The following is a 22,237-nucleotide window of genomic DNA, read 5'->3' on the forward strand; positions in this document are numbered from 1 at the left end:
GTCCAAGCTTGTTCTTCAATCTCAGGACATCTCTACCCAATCTATTTGTAGAGGAGTGGAATTCTTCTATTGAAGCTGTATATTCGAAAACACGTCTATCTCACATATCCAAACTGTCATCAAAAATTAACTTAACGTCTCTATTAAATTTCTTTCTCTATGACCACTCCTGCCATGCCCTTAACAAAACCGTGATGTTGGCACTGATAAAAAAATATTTAGAACTTATATTACACCTATAATAGTCAGATGAAATCCAGGAAATATACGTAATAGTTTTTCTTTTTTAAATGGGAATAAACTTTAATTTTCCCATTTATAAAAATTACATAAATCTATCTTTGGAGTTAATATTTATCATATCCAAGTGTAAAAATAGAAATTCCAAAAGCAATTTCTTGAATAGCTGCTATTCTTTGTAAATAAATTCCACATCATTTTATGACTTTTTTTTATTGTTAAAATGACTTTCTTTACGGGTGAAACCTGAATAGGGCATTGTTATAGTATATATTATGTATGAATTATTATATGTACATACATACACAATATGGACTTGTGTTATTGTGCCTAGGAGTTTGAGTTAGCAAGAAGTACATAAAGAGTAGTGCTATATCAAAAAAGGCACAATTATATTATTCTTATAAGACAACAAAGAATTATGTACATTCTACACATTTTCACAAATTTTATTGACTCTCGTAACTTACTATAAAACAAATAAGAATATATTTGTATTGCTAAGTGAAATAGAATTTGTTAAAGAGATCCAAAAATATTATCTTATCTAAAGATATAAGTGTTTATCATAGTATTTTCAGTCTTAGTTTTGCTATCATTTTTTTCTGAAAATAATATGGGAAAGTGAGGATTCATGTTACAAAAAATTAAATTTATTTAAAAACTGTGATAAGTTTCACAATTCAACAGATAATTCAATGCCCAGGCAATATGATATAAATAATTCCAAAGTATTTTTGGTGTAGTGCATTAATAACCATTTATTGGTGTTTTCGAAACTAACCAAAAGTAGGATACTTGGTACACCAGGAGGAGACATGATACAGGGTAGGAATATACATGTCACAACAGGAGTAAACATGTAAAAACTGTCATTTGTTATATTCAAGCATTTATTTTACTTTTTATTACAGTTTGTCAGCATAAAGTAAATAACTGCATTTTTAAACAAATAATTTTTTTACAGAAATAGAGCATACATAGTTAATAATGATTTTTTTTTTTTTTAACTATTAATTGTGATGGATAATTCAAGTATAACAAGACATTACAAAAAAGAAATATAGTACATATATATGTATATATGGTACGAGTATATCTAATAAAAATGGGGTGTAACGAGTCTCTTCCATAGTGTTGGAATCAGAATAAACTATGTGAACTGACTATTGAAACTAATAATATATTACAAGCATGAGTATTAATTGAACAACGTGCTAGACTATGACATTTAATAAAATAAAATTTAAATCTAATGTTTTATAATAGAAATGTATCTCAAAAAGCAGTAACCTAAAATGTTTACTTTTTGTGTCAAAAAATTTTATGTTGAAATTCTCTATAACTGTAATCATTAGGCAGCCCAGTTTAATGTTGATTTGATAAACAAGGAAAGACATTCAATTGTAAAAGAACGAGGTAGTTAGATAATTTTACATTTCTCCTCCGTATCAAGTATCCTCACTCTCCCCTATCTATTTTTAAGGTCTATTATTTTAAATACCTAATACATAATAAAGTTTTCTAATCACATCTTGTCAATATTTAATTCTTTGCCTAAACAGTTACTGGTCATTATATCAAATACCTTGGTATTAAATAGAATACTTAGGAAAAGTCCTAAAAAAATTCATTTATATATTATGAATATGAGTTGAACAAAACGGTATCCGGAAAATTCCCCGGTTGAATTCTTCCCAGTGAATTCCTGCCTATATTAATAAAGCAATTTCAAATAAAAAGACAAAAAGATAAAGTAAGTCGATTTTGTTGCATATCTATTTTCTATTAACTTTTTCACTTTTTCATAATCATTTAAAATAGACAAAATATCTTGTTTACAATCACGATATCGTCTTCCTTGAACAGATGGAGGATGATCTGGAAGATGTTAAATTATCTCTATTTGATTAATATAGGTTATTAATATACTACTTGTAATTGGAAGGATGGCTCCGTCGGTTTTCCTCGCAAGTTGCTTCATACCATTCAGTTCTCTGGAAGTTTCTACAACTTTTAAAGAAAATATATAGAAAAATAGACTTAGATGCAGTTTTTACAATGTAACTAATCTGGAGGGAGAGAAAAGGAGATTTCATTCTTTTCACTTGCATGATTGTGCGAAAAAAATAGTTATAAAAGAAGAACGTTAATATAAATTTAGGTAACAACAGCTGTAAATTGCAACAGGTTTTCATCTTTTGAGTTTTAAAGAAGATTATTTGGTGGAGCTAGTGAAAATGCCAAGTAGGTGCTCAGTTCCTGGATGTCGGTCTCGGTATCACCTTAAAAAAGGAGAATCCAATGTCCTGGATGAAAAGGAGGCAAAATAACGTTCCATCAATATCCGAAAGATTCCAAGAAATTAGACAAATTTCTCCCAATCATATAATACCATTAAAATTTGCTCCTTACCTTTTTGAGATCAAGATTTCTTGACAGAATCGATAGATTCTGATAGTTTCCGAATGAAGAACTGAAAAGGTTCAAAATTAACGAATAGCAGATTAAAATATGGTGCAATTCCTTGTTGGTTACAAAACTGTCCTTCTATTTATCAAGTGATCAACCAGATCGAAGGTCCAAGAAGAATATTGGTAATATTTTAAATATTTTATTTGTGTGTTTTTCCAAATTCATATATGAAAATTTTTAGATATATATTATTTATTAATATATATAGATTAATATTTATGCACTTTATCTTCTAGTTGAATGGAAAATATGGGCCAACAGTTTCTTGAAGCGGATAACGTTACTTCCATCAAAAAATTAAGGCTCAATATCTCTTTTTCGATAATCGTCTTGCTAATATATCAATCCCAGATATTGAAAATTGACTCCTATTTGCCAGATTTCATGGAAGAACAGTTACAAAGCATCAGTTAGAAATATTTCACGACATGACATTCATCATGGCCTATGGGAATTTTCGATTATCCCTCAGTAAATTGCATCATATAATGAGCAAGAAATGAAAATTCTAATCCATGTCTCAAGTACTAAATATCTTAGCTTTTTTAAACAGCTACGTAGTTGAGTTAGGAAAAGAACATGGACAAGTTACCTCATTTCAAAGTCAATTTAGATGCACTCAAAAGTGAGCCAGAATTTATTAACACGGAGGAAATTTTGGATGCGAAATTGAATTTTTTGTTTGAACAATTAAGCCTAGCGATGAAAGAGGGACAAGGCCTTAGATATTCGAATGAAATGTTAATTAATTGTTTAATATGGAAACAACCCAGCCCAACTCTTTACAAGCAACGTCAAATGCAAGGAATTCTTACAATACCACATGTGTCCCATTTGATGAGAGTTTCTGGAGCGGTCACTGTCAGCACTGGCATTATTGATGCGACCATTAAATACCTGAAATGTAGAAGTGAAAATTTGAATCCATTACAGACAAATGTATATCTATTAATTGAGGAAATTCACAGAGCAAAGTAAGTGAACTATATTAACGGTAAATTATATAGATTGATTGAAGAATTTGTGCCTTCAAAAACTATCTTAACATTCATGATTAAAAGTTCATGTGGGAAGTATGAGAACGTTATGAGCTTAAATCCTGTGACCAAACTCAACTCCAAAATATTATAACAATATTATGACCTTGTTCTACAAGCTGTACATAAATCTGGATTCCGAATAATTGGTACACTTGTCGACATGGAATATTCTTCGAATACAAATTTGCAGTTCGCCATTGAGCAAAAACATTCACTCCTCAGAAGAAGAATCTTGGAAAGATTTTCCTATTTTTGATGCAACCCATAATTTTAAGAACTTATACAATAATTTCGTCAATAGAATAATTTTGGAATGTCCGTGGAATTGAAATTGGATCTCCAAAGTTTGAACATCTTGAGTCTCTATACAATATTGAAGTAGGAAAGTCAATTAAATATGCTTACAAATTGACTGATAAAATGCTCCGTCCAAGTGCAATCGAAAAAACTAATGTCAAGTTAGCTGATTCTCTGTTTCATCACAGTACTATTGATGTCCAAGAGATGTACTCTAAAATTCATCCCCATTTTCTTGAAACAATCCCTTTTCTAAAGCTGATTCGTAATTATTGGAACATATTGAATTTGAGATCACCCGTCACTGCCTGTAGGAAAAGGGATAGCCTTCAAAATCCCATACAAAGTATGGACGATGAACAAACAAATTTTTGAAAGATTTTGGAGATTGGAGTAAGAGGTAGGAGTTGAGTAAAAAACCAGGACTTTTGAGGGAAACTTTCATTTCTGTGAAACACTCAACTTTCGCTTATTTAGAGCTTACTCAGGAACTTTTTCAAACATATAGTTTTCACTTTGTCATTTTAGGTGTTATTCAAAGTGACTCATTGAAGCAAGATTTAGAAGATATAGACAGTTGTCTAGTGCAAATTACTTATTGTCGGTGAAGAGCTGCTTAGAAGGGTGGGGGGGGGATAGGTGAGTGAAGTCACTTATCAATCAAATTCTCTAAAAAATGAAACTAAGTGATATTAAGGAAGTGTTGGTTAAAATTCGGTAAAGCTTCTGTCAATGTTAGATGCTGATAGTATAATAGAATGTAATTATGATGAATTTGATTCAAATTTATTATTTTTTATAAGTGGGTATGTAGCTCGAAACCTCAGAAATCTGTGTCATGCAACTATTGTCTATCCAAATTTTGTTCACTTAAAGAATTTCCCAGTATTACTTTTGAAGAAGGATTTATGGATGATGTGTCTATAACAGTCAAAGATTCTTTCATCAATATGATAAATCGAGGAGGCCTTATATATCCTTCAGATTTTATTTATTTAATTGGTATCGTTTTCTGGAATCTATATGAAGCAATTACACAAATACAGACGCCAGAGCAATATTTTTAAACTGTGCTAATCAAAAAGATATATTTGTATCTATAATAGATTTTTTTTATCATGAAAGCTGTGAGTTTTTTGATAATATTAAATTTGTGTGTAATATTTGCAACAATAATTTAGATTGCTATATTTCCAAAATTTCTGCCACTATGTTGAATATTTTTATGAAAAACTTTAAAAATGAATAAAATAGCGTAATTCATAAAACTAAAAATAAGAAAACCTTAAACAAGAATAGTTCAACACAAAAAATAACAAATTCAAATAAAATAATACCTAATTAGTATTATAGAATTATTTAACTGATGGTTAGAAAATTGTTCAATAAAGTATATTCTAGATATATGTATACACATATAGATACAAATATATCTTTTTGATTAGCAAAGTTTAAGAATATACCTAATACTATTTTTTGAGTTATTTTATGTAAATAATACAACTTGACTACATATGATTTTGGCCCAAAGATGCAAGAGGGAAAAAATAACGCTCCCTCCATATAAATAACGTCCTCCTTGTAGTAGTTTACCGTATTAATATACGTAGTTATAAATTTGTAAATATTTTTTGTCTTATTCATGCCTACAAGCATATAGTATGAAAATAAGATGCAAGCCCCCGATGTATAGTTTTAGGTTAGACTGATGAGTCATAGGGTATCTTCTTCAAGTTGTTCAGAACAAAGAAAAGCATATTGAATGAGATATTGGTCAATTGTGGGACAATATCAAACCTGTAAAAAAGTATTCATAAATTTTTTAGTAAAAACCATACTTTTTTTTGGATGGGACTCTAATTCAATCCCAGTTCCTAGAAAATTAGGGATTAAAAATATGTTCTTCTATCAATATCATTAAAAACCCACCTTTAGTTTAACGGATACATTAGTTATAAACTTTGTAAAGACCAGTTTTTTTTTAGATAATCCTACTTTTCCAGCCCCTAATAAATCTAGTGCAGCATTGATGGTAATAAAAATTCAAAATAATCTTCAAATTCCTTAAGTCATATACAATGTTAAGGTATTTACATAGATAACTAAATTAAACATTAGGTCACCTTGAAAGGTATGATTTACAGTAATCCAGTATCCAAAATGACATTGGCAAAAAAGTATACGTACTTCTCGAGAGACAAATACATAGACAATGAATAGACAGCAAAGTACCTTATTGGGATCCTTGAAAAGCAGTACGGAGTCAAATTAATTGTAAGCTTTCTCACCAATTAGTCTTATTTTATTCTAATATTACTGTTTTTCTTATGCATCAAGTCGCTAAACAGCTCAACATTTAAATTTTGTATTTATCTTTAGAGCCAATAGCTTAAGTTTCCTCAATACTTTTTTTTCAATCAAAATTGGTCCATTTGGTGTAATAGCCAATGGTGTATAAAACATGTCTTGCAAGTATGTAAAAATAAGAGATGCCTAAAATGATTTGAAGAATGTTTTGGAGGAGAACACACATAAAAGTATACATTGGCTTTCTGTGATAAGTGTTTATGCATAAAACTTCTCTCCAAGTAATACATTGAAATGATGTTACTAGTTACTTTGATCAATTGTATTAAAAAATCTTTAAAACCATGACTGACAACACCCAGCCCGCGTCTAGGATATACCCTGAAGGATGCAAAAGAAGACCTTATAAAAATCAATTTAAAAATTTAGAAACATAATTTCTAAAAAAAACAAGTCATTTGACAAATACGGTAAAAATATGTTTTTGTCCTCTTTTAAAAAAGGTCAAAAAAAGACCCTGCATTCTATTTGATAATTGTTTTGTTTTTTTTAGGGGGGGGGCAAATATTTTATTTGATATATATAGATATATATTAACTTAACCCCTATCAAGCTTTCGGCTTTGGAAAAAATGTTTTAAAGTCATAAGCTTTAAGAAGAACTAAAAAGTTCAAGTAATCAAAATTTGAACGGAACATTTAACAATATAATTTAATATGTCTTAACCTCGCATAAATATTTTAGACTGTTTAGTTGTTGTTCTAATTTTTTTATAGGTAATTCCTATAAAAATACATGCATATCATTGAGTATTTCAGAAATTTATGGATGAAGTTACAATGAATGTAGTTTCATTTTCCATAGGTTTTTGTTTATTGATGTATGTGAGAGAATAAATCGTAGTAGTTACTCTTCTAAAAAGTAAGAAATGAGGCCTACAATAACAATACTTATTCATGTTATTTTTCTTCTTGCTTTGTTATTGGCTTTCCTCAATAAAAATTGTATAAGAATAAATAAGAACTCCAAATTAATCCCATTGTATAGTTGTTTAATGCGAAAAATTAATTCATTGGATCTGTTTGTATTCGATAAGGCAACCTTATTAATATATGTATATATATTTTTTTTTTATGTTATTATGTCTTAAATCAATATATTTGATAGTGTTGAGACTCGATCCGAGATCAATTTTTCTAGTTTGATCTTAAATTATTTTTCTAGACCAATTTGAACCAAATTTTGGTCCAGACTACAAACTCAGACTTTGGACCGACATTTACGAATTTACTTTATCTTGAAACTTTTCTTCACAAAAGAAACAGTAAAAAGCGCAAAAATCTGTAGAAAGTTTGGCAATTCTTCTCACTTTGGAATTATTATTCAATAATCATTGTTGGAAATTCTTCACAACTTAACAAGAGCGTCTAATACAAATTCAAACAATCAAAGTTCAGAACACAGATAAGGGAATAGAAGCCGAAACAATATACAGTGTCAATTTTTATGTTAATGAAGTATTGTAATGACTATTTTACACAAATGAAACGCTTTAATCTTCATTTGACTTCATCAAAAATTTATCTAGACAGATTTTTTTAATACTCCTTTTATTGGTTGGATGGAGTTGCACTGATTAAGTCAAAGTAAACTTTATAGTATTACATTTACTAACTATCTGACCTATACCTTTGGAACTGATCTAGACGGAATTCCTTTAAAGGACAAAATTACTTCGATCCAACAAAAATCAGAATAGTGTCACACAGTTCTAAAATTTGTAGGCCAAAATTAAGTTCTTAAAATTAAAGTTAAGACGATCGATACTAATTTATTAGCAACTTATGATTAGCTAATCGTCACAATTTTATTGAGTCTTTAAATATTTTTCTTTGTTCAGATGATTTATTGAATGTGGCAAATGATGCTCAAATCTCTTTGTTATCTATTGAAACTATAATAATGTTGTTTCTACGAATTGATTTAACCTTTAAATTTTCTGATCCATACGCTTTTATTCTACTTCTAAATTAGAAGAATATATTATATTAAAAAGTATGGTGAAATAACGCGTAGGAAGTTATAGCTTCACAAAGAAAGAAAGACACAATCAAGAAAGCCCAGCTAAAACGTGTTACAAATTTGCGTCAGAAGGTTATTATCCCTAGGGAACAAAGGCTGAGGTTCCATGATTATTAGACTGCATCAAACGCCCGCAGGTTCATGGAGTTTGTTACTCATTCTTCTCTCAAATGTGAAACTTGATCCCTCGAGTGTTTGTGCAAAAAATGAGCCGGAGGTGGTTTATAAAGGCCATCAAACACTTATCCATTTTATTGAGTCATTTAATAATACAAAATCTCGATTTTATTGTTTTTTTACTCAAAACTATTCATGTATGGTATCAAATTAAAGATGTTGACCTAACTATTAAAATAAATTTTAACAAAATTTAAACATTAAAATCATATTATTTCCGTTCAAAAATTAAAAATTAAAAACATGATTAATATTATTTACCTAAATCTCGTATATTTGGATTCTTATTCGAACATTTTCTACAACTTGCAATTCATTTTGAAAGTGTTTTTTGTTTTGTTTTAGAAGCTGGTGAAATACGAGCTCTACTGCTCACTAAGCAGGGACATTAACTGTATTGATATTGTTGACAATTAACATTGCTTCCTTAAAATATTCATTTTTTTGCGGTATTAATATTTAGATTTATTGTAAGCCAAGAATCCTCATTAACAATGTCTACTAGACTTGTCCACTGTTATATTTTTTAACGATGGCTTCACATTTGATGAGCCGTAGTCGTGTCTTGGAGTGCATGTCATATTGTCTCGATTTATGGCTAATCAAGTACTTGCAAGTCTTTGGTGATCTTCTTTAGGAGCTCTGTCTCTGAACAGAGCCATATTTCTGACGTTAAATACAACAGGTGGTTATCAAAAGCATTCAAAGCAACTTTTGTAGAAGTAGAATTGACATGTTTATAATTAATAAGAGTTTTGTAAAAACACAAATCAGACCATGGAGAAGTTGAAGGAAGCAACAAATTCCTTGATTTGCTCTTGTTAATGTAGCACTGTAAACTTTGTTTGAGGTAGTAACACAATTAGGAACAATTTCAAATAGTTGAGCCATTTCCTTCTAATCATTACTACAGTACATTTTATTTGTATATGATAATGATTGTGTCTAAGGTATTGGCTTTGCAGAATGAGATATTTTTTTTGCATCTTCATTATGCATAGATATGTCAATTTTGGTGATATTATTTTCCATTACATTATATATGCATTCCCAATTCTTCTGAAATCATTTGAAAAGAAAAACTTCAGGAGATTTTGATTTTTAAATTTCTAATAATGTAAGTTCATCACTCAAAATTATCTCACGTACATTATGAAGATATGTAGACCATAAAAGAGAATCTTAGATTTTGGATTAAATTGTGACACAAGCAGCTGTAATATGTCCAGTATTTGATGTCGTAGTGTTGAAAAACATGTATATAATAGAAGGTTAGTATTTGCATTTATTTAAAAATTCAAAAGTGTGTTCAGCAATGATTTCACATGATGGGTGATCCATTCTGGAGAATCACTATCAGGAGGGCTTGCAACATATTGACCATCAAGAAAACTAGATGTTTGATAACGTTTTATTCTTTTAGTCTCTTCTTCAAGGCGTTTTCCTTTTTTCTGATCCTTACATAACCTTATCCTGTCAAATGGACCAAACAATGCTAATCTGTCAGACTTATTGGATGGTAAAAATGCTGTATCGTTCCATTAATTTTGAATGTCTTGTTGAGCTGCTCATGTTCTAATGTCAATATTTTTTTTTTAGTTGCATGACAAAACACTGGTATTTGACATAATTTTTGAATTGCATTAAGAAGGTCAAATATTCCTTTGTAGCATTATTGGTCTGAGATTATAAAAATACTTGCTTTGTCATAGAAAGTTTTTGACTAAATAAGAACGGTGCTGTCAGATTTCCAATTATGGTGCTGAATTAGTTTTCCTTTGGCAACCTCTTTTTGTATCTGCCAAAAACCTGACAGCAGGCTGGATGGAGCCCCTTGACAATGTACGATCCTCTATCGAAGAAGTACTTTATAAACCAAAGACAGCAACTGCAGATTTAGTCTCTCTAATTTCCATTGCAACAATTAAAAAGATACTAAACCCTTATCACGGATTTTAAGGTTTATTGTAATATACTACGCAGTAAATTAAAATACAATTAAATGGTGAAATAATTATTTGTTTAGTTCATCATACTACATGCGAATTTATTCTCTTCCTTTATTGATCTTCAACGGAACTTAACAAAATACATCCAAGTATAAAATTGTATGATGGTTTTTTTGAGATATTTCAAAATCTTGCAGTTTTTTTAGTTTGTTTTTTTGCATATTACGTATATTTTTACATTATTTACAATACTGATTTTGAGTAAAAAAAGAAAGCTGAGATTTTTTATGTGTCAAATGCCTCAATGTATAATTGTTTGGTGGCCCTTATTAACAAACTCTGAATTGGCTCATTGTTTGCCACAAACACTTTGGGTCTCGAGTCTCACATTTGAGAGAATGAGTAACAAAATCCAGAAATTTTTTGTAAATCAATGGGCGTTTGATGCATCCTAATAATTATGGTTGTTGGTTTTATTGCTTTCATAACTCTGTCATGGAAACCATTTGTCAATATGTCTGCCAATCACAGTATATCATTGAATTATTGACTGTTTTGATTGACAGGTATATGTACAATATATCGATTCATTGACTTAATTTACACCCTTCATGACCTTTTTTCACAGAAGAGGCCCTGATCTAGATATTTGAACGTTACAAAGGAACAAAGAAAAATAATTTGCAAAAGACAAGATATTTAATCAAAAGAAACATACAAATATGATGATTTTTTTTATTACAAATGTGTACAACGTCACAATACGTTTCTTGGGTTTTTTTCCTCATACAAACAAACAAACAAATACTTGCTTAGAACTTTCATAGGTGTCATGTAAAAGCGGCCGGGGATTTTCCCTCCATCCTTTCTTCGATGAAGAAAAAGAAAAAGCATAACAGGAGTTATCTTCTTACGCTTTTCGACCGAATCCCTCATTAGAGAGTCTTTCAACATTGAAGATTCAATATAATTTTAAAAAGCTAAACTAAACTAGTTCTACTTGAAAAGTGATCTTAGTTAGATAACCTAATAAAGGCAATCCCAAAAAAATACATAATCAAATCATCCTGGATTGGCATAAATGATTGAAAGTCGTTTGTCATTTGAAGAATTTATAAGCATTGTGAAAAGTTTTCATTTTCAAGAAATTGTAAATAGCAGAGGAAGTCGACGCCGGTATGTATCAAATTGGATTTATTTGAAAGAACATATGTATTATATTTTGAGTCTGGACTATTACTCGAATTCGAAAGAAAAATCGACTTTACAAAAGCCGACAATTTTCTAAAAATTACTTGAACTCGACTGAAAATATTCTTTTAGAAAACTTGACTTTAACTCGAATAATCAAATCACGAAATATTCAAGCAATAATTTGTCCAATTTAAAATAAAACTCAAAAGGACACTGAAAAACAGCATCAGACTCTCTCCTTTCTTATTCAAAGAGGAGTTGATATTATATTAAAAAGAAGAAAACGCATTACATAATAAATGAAAACTCTGAAAAAATGGAATTGTGACTGAACTCGAGAATTATGACTCGAAACCAATAGTAGTCTGCACAAGAGTATAATAAGTCCAATATAATTATTGTTTTAAGATATAAATGATTTAAACTTTCAAAAATGTTATTACGTAGTCTTACAAAAAGGGTATTGACTATTTCCTAACAAAATGTGTCAAAAAATATGACAATCATTAATTATTTATGTGAGCTTATAAATCTTATTTTGTACAAAAAAAAAAAAAAACACCACGCAGTTTTACTCTGGGTCAACGGAAATATATATTTAAATATTCGGAAGAATGTTATAATAAATCACAAAACCTTTTGTGTATTATACAAACTTCAATAGATTATTTGATAATATGTCAATTAATTTTCTTTCTTTCTTGGTTATTTAAATTTAGCATTTTGGCATACGTAATATAGAGTCAGATAAAATCATAATACGTATATATTTAATAAGGAAATATATTCACATATATTCCTAGGAACAAAGAAATTACGCATATCAATAATTTTTGAGAGTATTTTTTTCTTTGAATTTTATTCCTTACACTTTTAATGTAAATAATAAAAAGTAGCATTGAGTCATTTGTTGCCGAGTGTAAGTTAGTTAGTCAGTAAAAGTATATGTATATATGATGAACACTTTATTTTGAATGTAAATATATATGTATGAAGTACAACTGTATGTGAATGTAAAATAGACGAGCCTAATCAATTGTACATCGCTCTATTTAACTCTACGAGTACATACATGAAGTTGTACTCCATTTTTTTTAAATAAATGTAACATATTATTCGGAAAGAGATTCAATAATCTAATTATTATGAAACATGACTGCATAATGGTGATGAATGCATGTAGCACTAATCATGTTTTTTATAATGAATAAAATCCCTCATGATAGAAATGAAAAAAATTAGTAGTAGCTTGCTCTTTGCTATCCTTAGAATCAATTAAGTCCCTTTCAAAATAAAAGTGCAAATTAAATATAAATAAAACAATTTCCTGTTGATTATACCTAAATACAAGACTTGTACCAAAATAAGTTTTTCGATACTTTTTAGGAATACACATATTTTTTTTTTTTAAATGCTGTCAAGGGCACTGGACTGGGGTTCTTGAATTAGGCACTAGTTCAGAAATTTAAGGACTTTTTTTTCCTATAAAATTTGAAGGATTACGTCAACGGTGGGTCATTTTTTTATGACGTAGTAGAACTGCAAGTGCCGGTCCAATACTAATTTAGTATAATACTGTTTTAAATGTGTCAGTACCCCGGTACCACTATAGTACCGTGTTACCGAAAAACAATACTGAATATATACATAATATATTAATTATTGTATGTTTATTCTCCTTTCTAGACAAAGAATATTCGCTATGGTATTTGGTGGCATGGAAGGATTTGACGAAGCAAATGATATGTATGATCGTTTGCAAAATTTAAGAGCTGCAAATGGTATTAAGGTCCTTGGATCCGGTGTGATCAAAGTAGTAAATCGGGTTGAGGATGCTAGAGAAAATTCCTCTCTGGGTAAGTTCATTGTCTAACATGTTACATTGTTAAACATATAATATGTAAATAGCAATTCAAGTGTGAATATAACATAATAGTTAAAAGGCAAAATATATAAAAAAAAAAGTATTTTCGACCTTGATAAAGTTTTCACATTTTTTATGGTTTTACAAAATCATTTCTTTTAAAAACAATGTTTGTTTGGTTTTTAACTAGTAAGTGATCCTTTCTATGATCAAAAGAGTTCCTCTAATAAATATATAGAATCATGGAAAAAAATCGTATATTTAGCAAGTGATGTAAAAAGTCTCCTCAAGAAATCATTTGCTACATTTGAACTATAAATAATGTTAGATGACTGTATTTCTAACAAAATTTAAGTGTTCCATCTAGTTACAATAGTAAACAGTCAACTCATGTAATAAACTTTGTTCAATGACATTATTTTAAATATCCAGAAAATAATCTATGAAGCATAATATCCCATATTTATAATGATAATATATTTATACACTTGTTAGGCTTTAAGAATAATGGTGAACTCATTATCATGCATATATCTGCCTCAATAGCTATAATAATGACAGATACTTAAATATACATAGTTTTACCTAAGAAATCCAATTGTTAAAGTTAAATATTTTACTATAATTAGAGGCGCAGATAATATTTATTAGTGATTGTACGATAAATCGGAATCAGATGTCTTTTCTTGTATCGGGATCTGCATCATGAAAAAATATTTCATTTGCCATTCCAATTCTTATTTCTTTGTAAATAGTTGTAAATTTTTGAATTTCTTTTCCAAAAAATATTAATTCTTTGTGAACAGCTTTGGTTTTTTTGAGATTTTATTGCCAAAAATTAAATGGATAGGGATTAGTTGTGGATTTTTGAAAAAAATTTACTTATCAAATTGTATGTTTGAATTTTTTTTTTCAAAAAAATCCAAAAACCAAACTCTCCCTTAATATAATACTGTGGACGCCCCTGATAGCAATATGGTCTTTTTAAACCAAATCTCAAAATATTTAAGAAGCGGCTTCTGGAACTTTTAGTAGAATTGCATCGGATTTTTTTTTTTTTTTTAATCGTCCCATCATTAATAGTTATAAACTGGTGGTGATGATTTTTGAAATATATAGGATGTACATTGTATAGAAGTATAGTTGCGTAAATGCAATAAGTCCGGAGGGTACAAATTTGGGTTACAAAAAGCACTGAGGGAAGCTTGTCTCTCCAGCCAACTGTGTTCATTCTGTAATTGAAAGGGAAATGATTTTGGGACGTTTTGAACGACTGGTAAGGGAGATGGGACTAATTGTAAGCCATATATTAAGGAAACCCTATCTATGTTGTTCACAAACTATATATTAATGAAAGGAAATAGGTACATTTGTCTTCAAAAACTAAAAAAAAAACAGACATGCAATACTTACATATGTATAAATACCTACGTCTAAACTGCTTGTACATAAGTACATTGCACATCTGGAGAGGATTTTATCTCACAATCCGTATATTTTGTTGTTTTTGGCAGGAGTTAATATTATGAATTAAAATAAATTTGACATTTAAAACGTATATATAATTTATTATGTACAACATTTATATAGGATTTTTTTTTAAATGTAGGGAAATTCAAATACTGCAGTCGTACCAACGGGTGGTGTACAATGTTCACTTATTATACTTTCGTATTCAAAAGCTTGATAAATATGTAATACATATACAATATATATTGCTTCATATGTAGAGAGCTGTAATGATCATGGAAATCGTGTCAAGGACCATGAATATGTACGAGTATGTAGGTATGTATATGTACATGATATGTAGATATACGCAATCATGATTGAGTTGGTTCCCCTGAAATGAATTTACCCCTTTTATATAACTATTTAAAGAAGGGGCATAACAACGACTATAATATGAACGATGAGACCATCTATGGGATATGCATTTAGATTCAGGTGGGGAAAGGATGTAAATCCTTCCTGTTCATGCATATATTGTATCCGTGTGTTTCTCGTGGAGATAAATATTAACAGAATAATACTCTTCCCAACATAATATGTGTATTGTGTATATATTATGTACATACATGGCATGAAACCTTGAAAAAAGAAAATTTCTTCCTACATAAATACATATATAGGAAAGAAAAAAAACCAACTTTCAGTGAAAGTTGGTTTATGCTACAACTAAAACGCCTATGAACTGCACTCTCGCCCCCCTGTGTTGTGAATATGATTTCTTATTATCACTTTTTTTTTTTTCAAAAAAACCTTTGGGAGGGATCAAAGTAAAATTATCATTATTAATTTAGAAAATAATAAGAAAATCGGAAAATATATAATAATGATAACTTATTCTGTTTTAAAAACAAGGAAAACAATATTATGTTCTTGTACTCAAAGTCAGTGCCACTTATAGGCAGTGGTAGACGAAATACCTGAAAATAATTATACCTATAATATAAAAAGAGAAAATATGATTTGAAGTACATAACTGTTAAGGAAATCTTTTTCTTCTTTTTTTTAAATTGACCTTTCTTTCAAAAAAGGAAGGGAGGAAGAAGACATAAGGATGAAACATCTGTCAAAAAAAATGGATTGTAGAGGGCGTTGCTCTTTAAAGGTCATTTCCTATATTCCTTCTTCTTTTTTTAACCAGTGACGTAAAATGAAACTTCAAACGGCTTAACCTTCATCTGAAAAAAGGGATTCTATTTTATTACATTCTATCTTCCAAAAAATCCTTACATATATTTGTTTCCTCACTTAACCTTCCCTTTTTACTTAATGATATTAGAATTCTTTGTAATAACATTTGGTCCCAGATCATCATACTATAGCGGAAGGAAAAGATTATCGCGTGCAAGAGGAGGAGGTTTGAAAAAAAAGTATGTGATATGTACATATACTGTATATAATCCGGAAGAGGTGTTTTGGAGATTGAATTACTAATTTAATTCCCCCCTGTTACACTATTATGTACCTATGTAGGTCAAGTTAATAGGATGAGGGATGCGATGAATGATTGAACTTCCTGTATTTAGATACTTTGTGTGTATTCATATTTGCACCTGGTAAATATATTTCTTCCTAATTTTAATTCATTCTTTTTCTCTTATGTACTTACATATATAGATTGCACACATATGTACAGTATCTCAATTCACAAGTGTATCATGAGTATTTACTCATAAACAATTGGAGCAAATATAAATAATTATTTAACTGTTCCGTATGATATTAAATAATTATTAAGACATGCTTTTATAAAAATATATACTATTGTAACATTGTTCAGAAATCAACGCAAATCCAGTGCCCAATTGTATGAGTAAAATTAAGTATTTTCTGCGAGATGAGAAATACATGCGTATATATATACAAAAGAGAAATTTATATATATATATATATTTATTTTTTTAAATGAAGAAGATCCTATTAATAACTAATTTGAGGGATAAGTGGAAAGTTGATAATATTGTAGAAAAAAAACGCGTGCAAGGAGAAGGGGGGGGGGAATACATATGGTATCATTGTTTAAAATACTTATGTGATTATCATCTGCCTGCTTTATTATGATTTTTGAGGGTATAACGAAAGTATTTATTAGAAAAATGTTTCATGAAGATATACTACGTATAATTGACTTAAACGTTTTTTATCCGTTACAGTAGATTTTATAACGTCACACTGCATGAAATTGTAATTCATTATGAACCTTATTCTCAGAATAATAGCTAATGAAACGACAAGGTATATATTTCGAAATATATTTGAAGTTCAAAGTTTAAAAAAAGAAGGCTTTAATTAAATATATTCTACATAATAAAAAATATACCATCATACATTTATGTTAAATATACAAAATTAAACAATTGGAATCATATAACTAATAACAATAAATTATATATACAAAATATTGAAATAATAGATTGATCCAAATAATATTTTCTTGTTCTGACACCGAAATCCAGTTAAATATGTCATAATTTTAGGTTGCAAAACATAAGCGAGACGTGGAGTTTAATCAAAAAGATAATCACCCCTCTTCTTCATGTGGAAGTTGCTATATACAATTTTGCACAGGATTGATATATCTCTACTGATGAAATCTAACTAATTATTAATAATAAAGCAAATGTCAGAATCCTAAAATTAGACAATAAATATACTAATTAAAAAAATGTTACAAATAAATCTATCTTAAAGATTTAGAGTAAAGCTAACTATGTAGTAATGTCCGGCGATATTAATCCTTATTAAGACCATCAAAAAAAGATATTTTCCCAGTTATTTATGCTTATATAGCAACATACTATTATCATGAAGGATATACACAATTGTTAATTATAATGCTACACCCAATGTAACTACCCCCGTTGTTGTGACCAGTTAAGCAGTTGTTTTTGCCTTTTATGAGTTTTCTGAACACTATTTCTTGGAGCCTATCAACCATAGCTAAGTGATAAAAAAAGTAATATTTATTGACTATGTAATATTGGAAACATAATTATAATACCCAAGTCTTTAAGTGAAGAAACTAGTCTCAGACAAACTAGTTGCGAACCATCCAAAGCTACTACCCCCGTTGTTGTGACCATTTAAGCAGTTGTTTCTGCTATTTAATGAGTTGTGTATCATAATTCTTGATATGTTTAGCTAAAATAGAATCATATTTTAGGGTTAGATTTAAAAAAAGATTGAATACTTACTGTTAGATAGTACAAAATTCAGAGTTCCATTTCGAAATTAGTAAATATTTTAAACTTTTTACTGATAATTTGATCGTCATTTGGTGTGGATGACTCAAAACATTTTTATATGTATTTCTATAAATGACATCAGTACCAACATCCTCCATTAATTTAATGATGGTTCCTTGGGAAGGGATAGGTTTACCCGTGTATTTCTCCATAATTTTTATAAACATAGATGATTAGCATTGGATAAGGTTATATTACATGCAATAAGCATCTTTGTGAGATCAGAGTTAAAGTCTGACTTGATGTATTCATCATTAACTTGATTTTTTATATGAATATCCATGCTCTGGATATGAGATGAGGATAATGAGTGGCTTGTAATTCTAAACAGGGGTCTAAAGGCACATTTATATCGACAAATCCGACAAGCCATCTGTTTCTCATCCGGTATGTATTTTCCAAATTCCTGGGCCTCTATTTACAGAAATCCAGACAGAAGGCGACGTTATTTTAGGCATTTTATTCAGTTCTCTATCGACTATCAGCATCTAATATAATATTAATATTGAATAATAAAGGCGGGAATGATAACGTTCTTGATTGATAGAAGAAGATGTATATTAATTAATCAATGATGCCATAAGTATTTCTTCTCTTCTCCTCGCACGCTTTTCCATTCTTACCAAAATTATCACCCTTCCGGATAACCCTGTAAGCTATGCTTGCACTCAATTAATCCACAAGGCCAGCTGCCTGTTTTTCTTCTTTTGACTCATTGGCCATTGCCAAAGAGTAGGGCCGCACACATACTTACTGAGTAGTGTGTAATATGTAGTCACTATTCATATTTTTTATCCTTCGTGAGTGCGTGGATTTTTTTTTATTGTAGTATCTATTAACTCGCCGGGTGCTTTTTCTAAAAAGGCCTTATTTTGTCAAGGAAAATATGGCACATTCAGTTCAAAAAGTGGTCTTAGCCTGTGAAGAGGCAAAAGATGGAGGAGTTGTGGGTGAGTGAGGTTATTTAATTCGATATCTGTCTATGAGGTCCACACATACCTCCAGTAAGAAGAAGGTGAAAGAAATGGATTATTTGTTTTCCTTGTAGGGGAGATGTGAGGTTCTTTTTTTTTTTTTTTCCTCCGCTTGTTATTATTAGTAGATCTAAAGGAAGACGTGTGATTTTTTTATCATGTCCTTGATTTTAAAGAAAAGGAAATTGAAAGGGAGAGTAGAAATTAAAGGCAATAGGCATGAAGGAGGAAGGTAATAGTAAAGGGGGGAGGGAAGTCCAGTATTTTGCAATCAAAGTGGTCGAAATCAAGGTCCTTGTCATGTTTTTATAAATGAAGTACATAGATTTATAATTTCACTTCATATTTGATTTGATTAAATCATGACTTTTTTTAATGTAATATTTCCATTCATATTTGAAAAAATCCTTTGAAATTTACCTCGTATACCATAAAATTAGAAGATTTTTTTTTTTTTCCCCGTTATGACTATAATTAAAGTGTTATTAAATTATCAAATTACTTCAACTTAATTCGATAATATCTGGTCTCTTTTTCTTTCAAAAATAGTATCCCTCTATGTATATACATACATATGAAACACAAAACAAAGGGGTGATAATCCCCCTTTCTCACTTTTTGAATAAATTTTAAAGAAATGTTATTGTTTTTTTCAATTTATTGAGGGTGCTTCAAAAAAAAAAGCTCTTTATACAGCAAATCCTGTTCTCCTTACAAAACTCACGTATTATTTTTATATATGTAAACATATATTGTACAAAGAATCTACATAGTTCATTGTCATCCATCAGCTATAATCATAGGCTTCATTTCAAGAAGGTCGGGGGCCAGACTTCACAAGATTTATTATATGAACATGTATATTCAATTTACTTAGTATGTAAATAAATACAAATTTCAAGCTCAGCCTATGACTAGTATATCTAATAATTCCTTCTTTATTCCGTATATGTAGACCTCTCGAACTGCCAGCTCATTCAAGTCCCGGTTGCTGTTTACTTCATGATGAAGCAAACGACTCTTACATCGGTCAATCTGTCATTCAACGTCATCAAAAAAATATCTCCAAAGTTTCCTATCCAATTTAATAATCTGACAGGTATGTATCATCCTTCTTTCCCACTTATTGTATTTGTCGTATACTAATATTCCTCACAATCTTATACTATCCTTTTCAGAATTAAATCTATCCAACAATCAAATATCCAACCTCCCAGATGAATTTGAAGAATGTAAAGACCTTGAGACTGTGGACATCTCACACAACTCCTTTATATCCCTACCGTTTTGTTTTTACTCCATGCCCAAACTTAAAGAAATCAAAGCTTCCAAAAACTTCATCTCTGGTAAGTATGCACAGATTTTCTCACTATTTTATCCATTTTTTCTTTTCAAAATCATTTATTAAATATTTAAAAATGATATTATTGTCTGTAACATCAAATGGAATGAACATCTTACTAATTTATGTCTCCAAATTAATAGGTTTCATATCTATATTACAGACATCGATGTGGAGGCTACACAGGCTACAGAAACCATTGAATTCATTGATGTAGAGGACAATCCACTCAGCCGTCCTTGTCTAGATCTCCTTGCAAGTGGTAATTTGGATACTATCACCATCAAATTTACGTCTCGAGAGTTAGAAGAATGGGAAGATCTGTCCATCTGATCCTCTATTTATGTATTGTCAAGGGAAGACTGACATTCTTTTGATAAAATGTGATATTACACAACACTGACTCAACAATATACTTGTATCTACTGGAGCATTCGTATCAATTTATTATTTTAGTACTTTTATTGTGTGTTTAAAATATTCAACATACATACATGTTAATACCCTTTTAGGTATGCCCATTATATAATTGTTAAAATGTCCACCTAATTAGGTTTGATTTTGTAGAAATCTTTAGTATGATACAATTTCTAAGGTGCCAAAAAAAAATTATATATTGATGATGTTTGATTTTTTTGTCAATTATATCATCTCTATACTTTCTGTACATTATTATTATTATTACTAAAATAACCCTACACATCCCTTACTGATTATTTAATTAAATACTATTTTGTATGTTCATAACATTGAAGGAATATGACTAATAATTATATCTCTTTTAGTAAAAATTAGGATGAGGCCTCTAGTCAAATGGTGTTCTATATTGTAGAAAATAAAAAAAATCAATTTTTGATAGTAGATAAACTATTTGTTTATATGTCAAAAATTATAAAAAAACGTTCTAAATGTTTCATATTTTTGACAATTAATATATGTAGTAAAATTATTCCTTTTTTTTTCTTTTTCTAAAGCATCTCTAAGATGATTTTTTTTTAAATAATGTATAATATCAATATAATTATTACTTTTAAGCTACGTCTATTCTTCACTAATGTTGTTCATAATCGTAAAACATTTTTTTTTAATGTGTTTTTTTATCATTATAATTTACAGTATAATATTATATTATATATAGTATAATTCACATTTTAACTTTATAAAGTTTGTGCTATTACGTATCAATATACATCACGTCGTTATTCGTATTGTATTTGGCATATTCTTTATTTAAAAAAAGGCCCAAAATCAATTAGTAGTTAGACAATACTTCCCAAGTATGGAAATATTTCTCAATGTTTGTTGATAATTATACACAAATTAATAAACATCTGTTTATTCTAATTCAACTACAGGTTCATACATTTATATCGGCCGGGGAAAAACCCCCTTTTTGACACCCCTTCCCCCTGTTTGTGTTTCTCTAAAACTTGATAATCCCCTCAGATTAGACGTCCTAAGTTTCCCCCACCCCCACTCCGGTTAATGTTTGATATTACCTTTACTTCAATCGTTGTAGTATTCAATTGAATGGATTTTCTT

The 22,237-nt window shown here is 29.5% G+C and overlaps 1 protein-coding gene and 1 long non-coding RNA gene across 3 annotated transcripts; one reads left to right on the plus strand and one right to left on the minus strand.

The window, feature by feature from the left end:
- Positions 1–2,001: 2,001 nt before the first annotated feature.
- On the minus strand, positions 2,002–10,630 carry LOC139905742 (uncharacterized). The gene is made up of 3 exons (XR_011780771.1): positions 8,880–10,630; positions 2,176–3,612; positions 2,002–2,121 (listed from the first exon to the last, which is right to left on the minus strand). It is a non-coding gene; the product is annotated as an uncharacterized lncRNA (long non-coding RNA).
- An 834-nt stretch (positions 10,631–11,464) lies between these two features.
- On the plus strand, positions 11,465–21,908 carry Sclp (leucine rich repeat containing protein 20 sclp). Of its 2 annotated transcripts, none has more exons than XM_040714580.2 (5): positions 11,465–11,743; positions 13,448–13,617; positions 20,309–20,452; positions 20,532–20,699; positions 20,859–21,908. In XM_040714580.2, the coding sequence occupies exons 1-5, from the start codon at positions 11,649–11,651 to the stop codon at positions 21,026–21,028; spliced, it is 747 nt and encodes a 248-aa protein (XP_040570514.1). In that variant the 5' UTR covers positions 11,465–11,648; the 3' UTR covers positions 21,029–21,908. The 2 variants fall into 2 exon arrangements, with proteins under 2 accessions (XP_040570514.1, XP_040570515.1); XM_040714581.2 differs by having other exon boundaries at positions 11,466–11,743; positions 20,839–21,908.
- Positions 21,909–22,237: the final 329 nt, after the last annotated feature.

Source organism: Lepeophtheirus salmonis, chromosome 6, assembly GCF_016086655.4.
Source record: "Lepeophtheirus salmonis chromosome 6, UVic_Lsal_1.4, whole genome shotgun sequence".
Taxonomy (NCBI): Eukaryota; Metazoa; Arthropoda; class Copepoda; order Siphonostomatoida; family Caligidae; genus Lepeophtheirus; species Lepeophtheirus salmonis.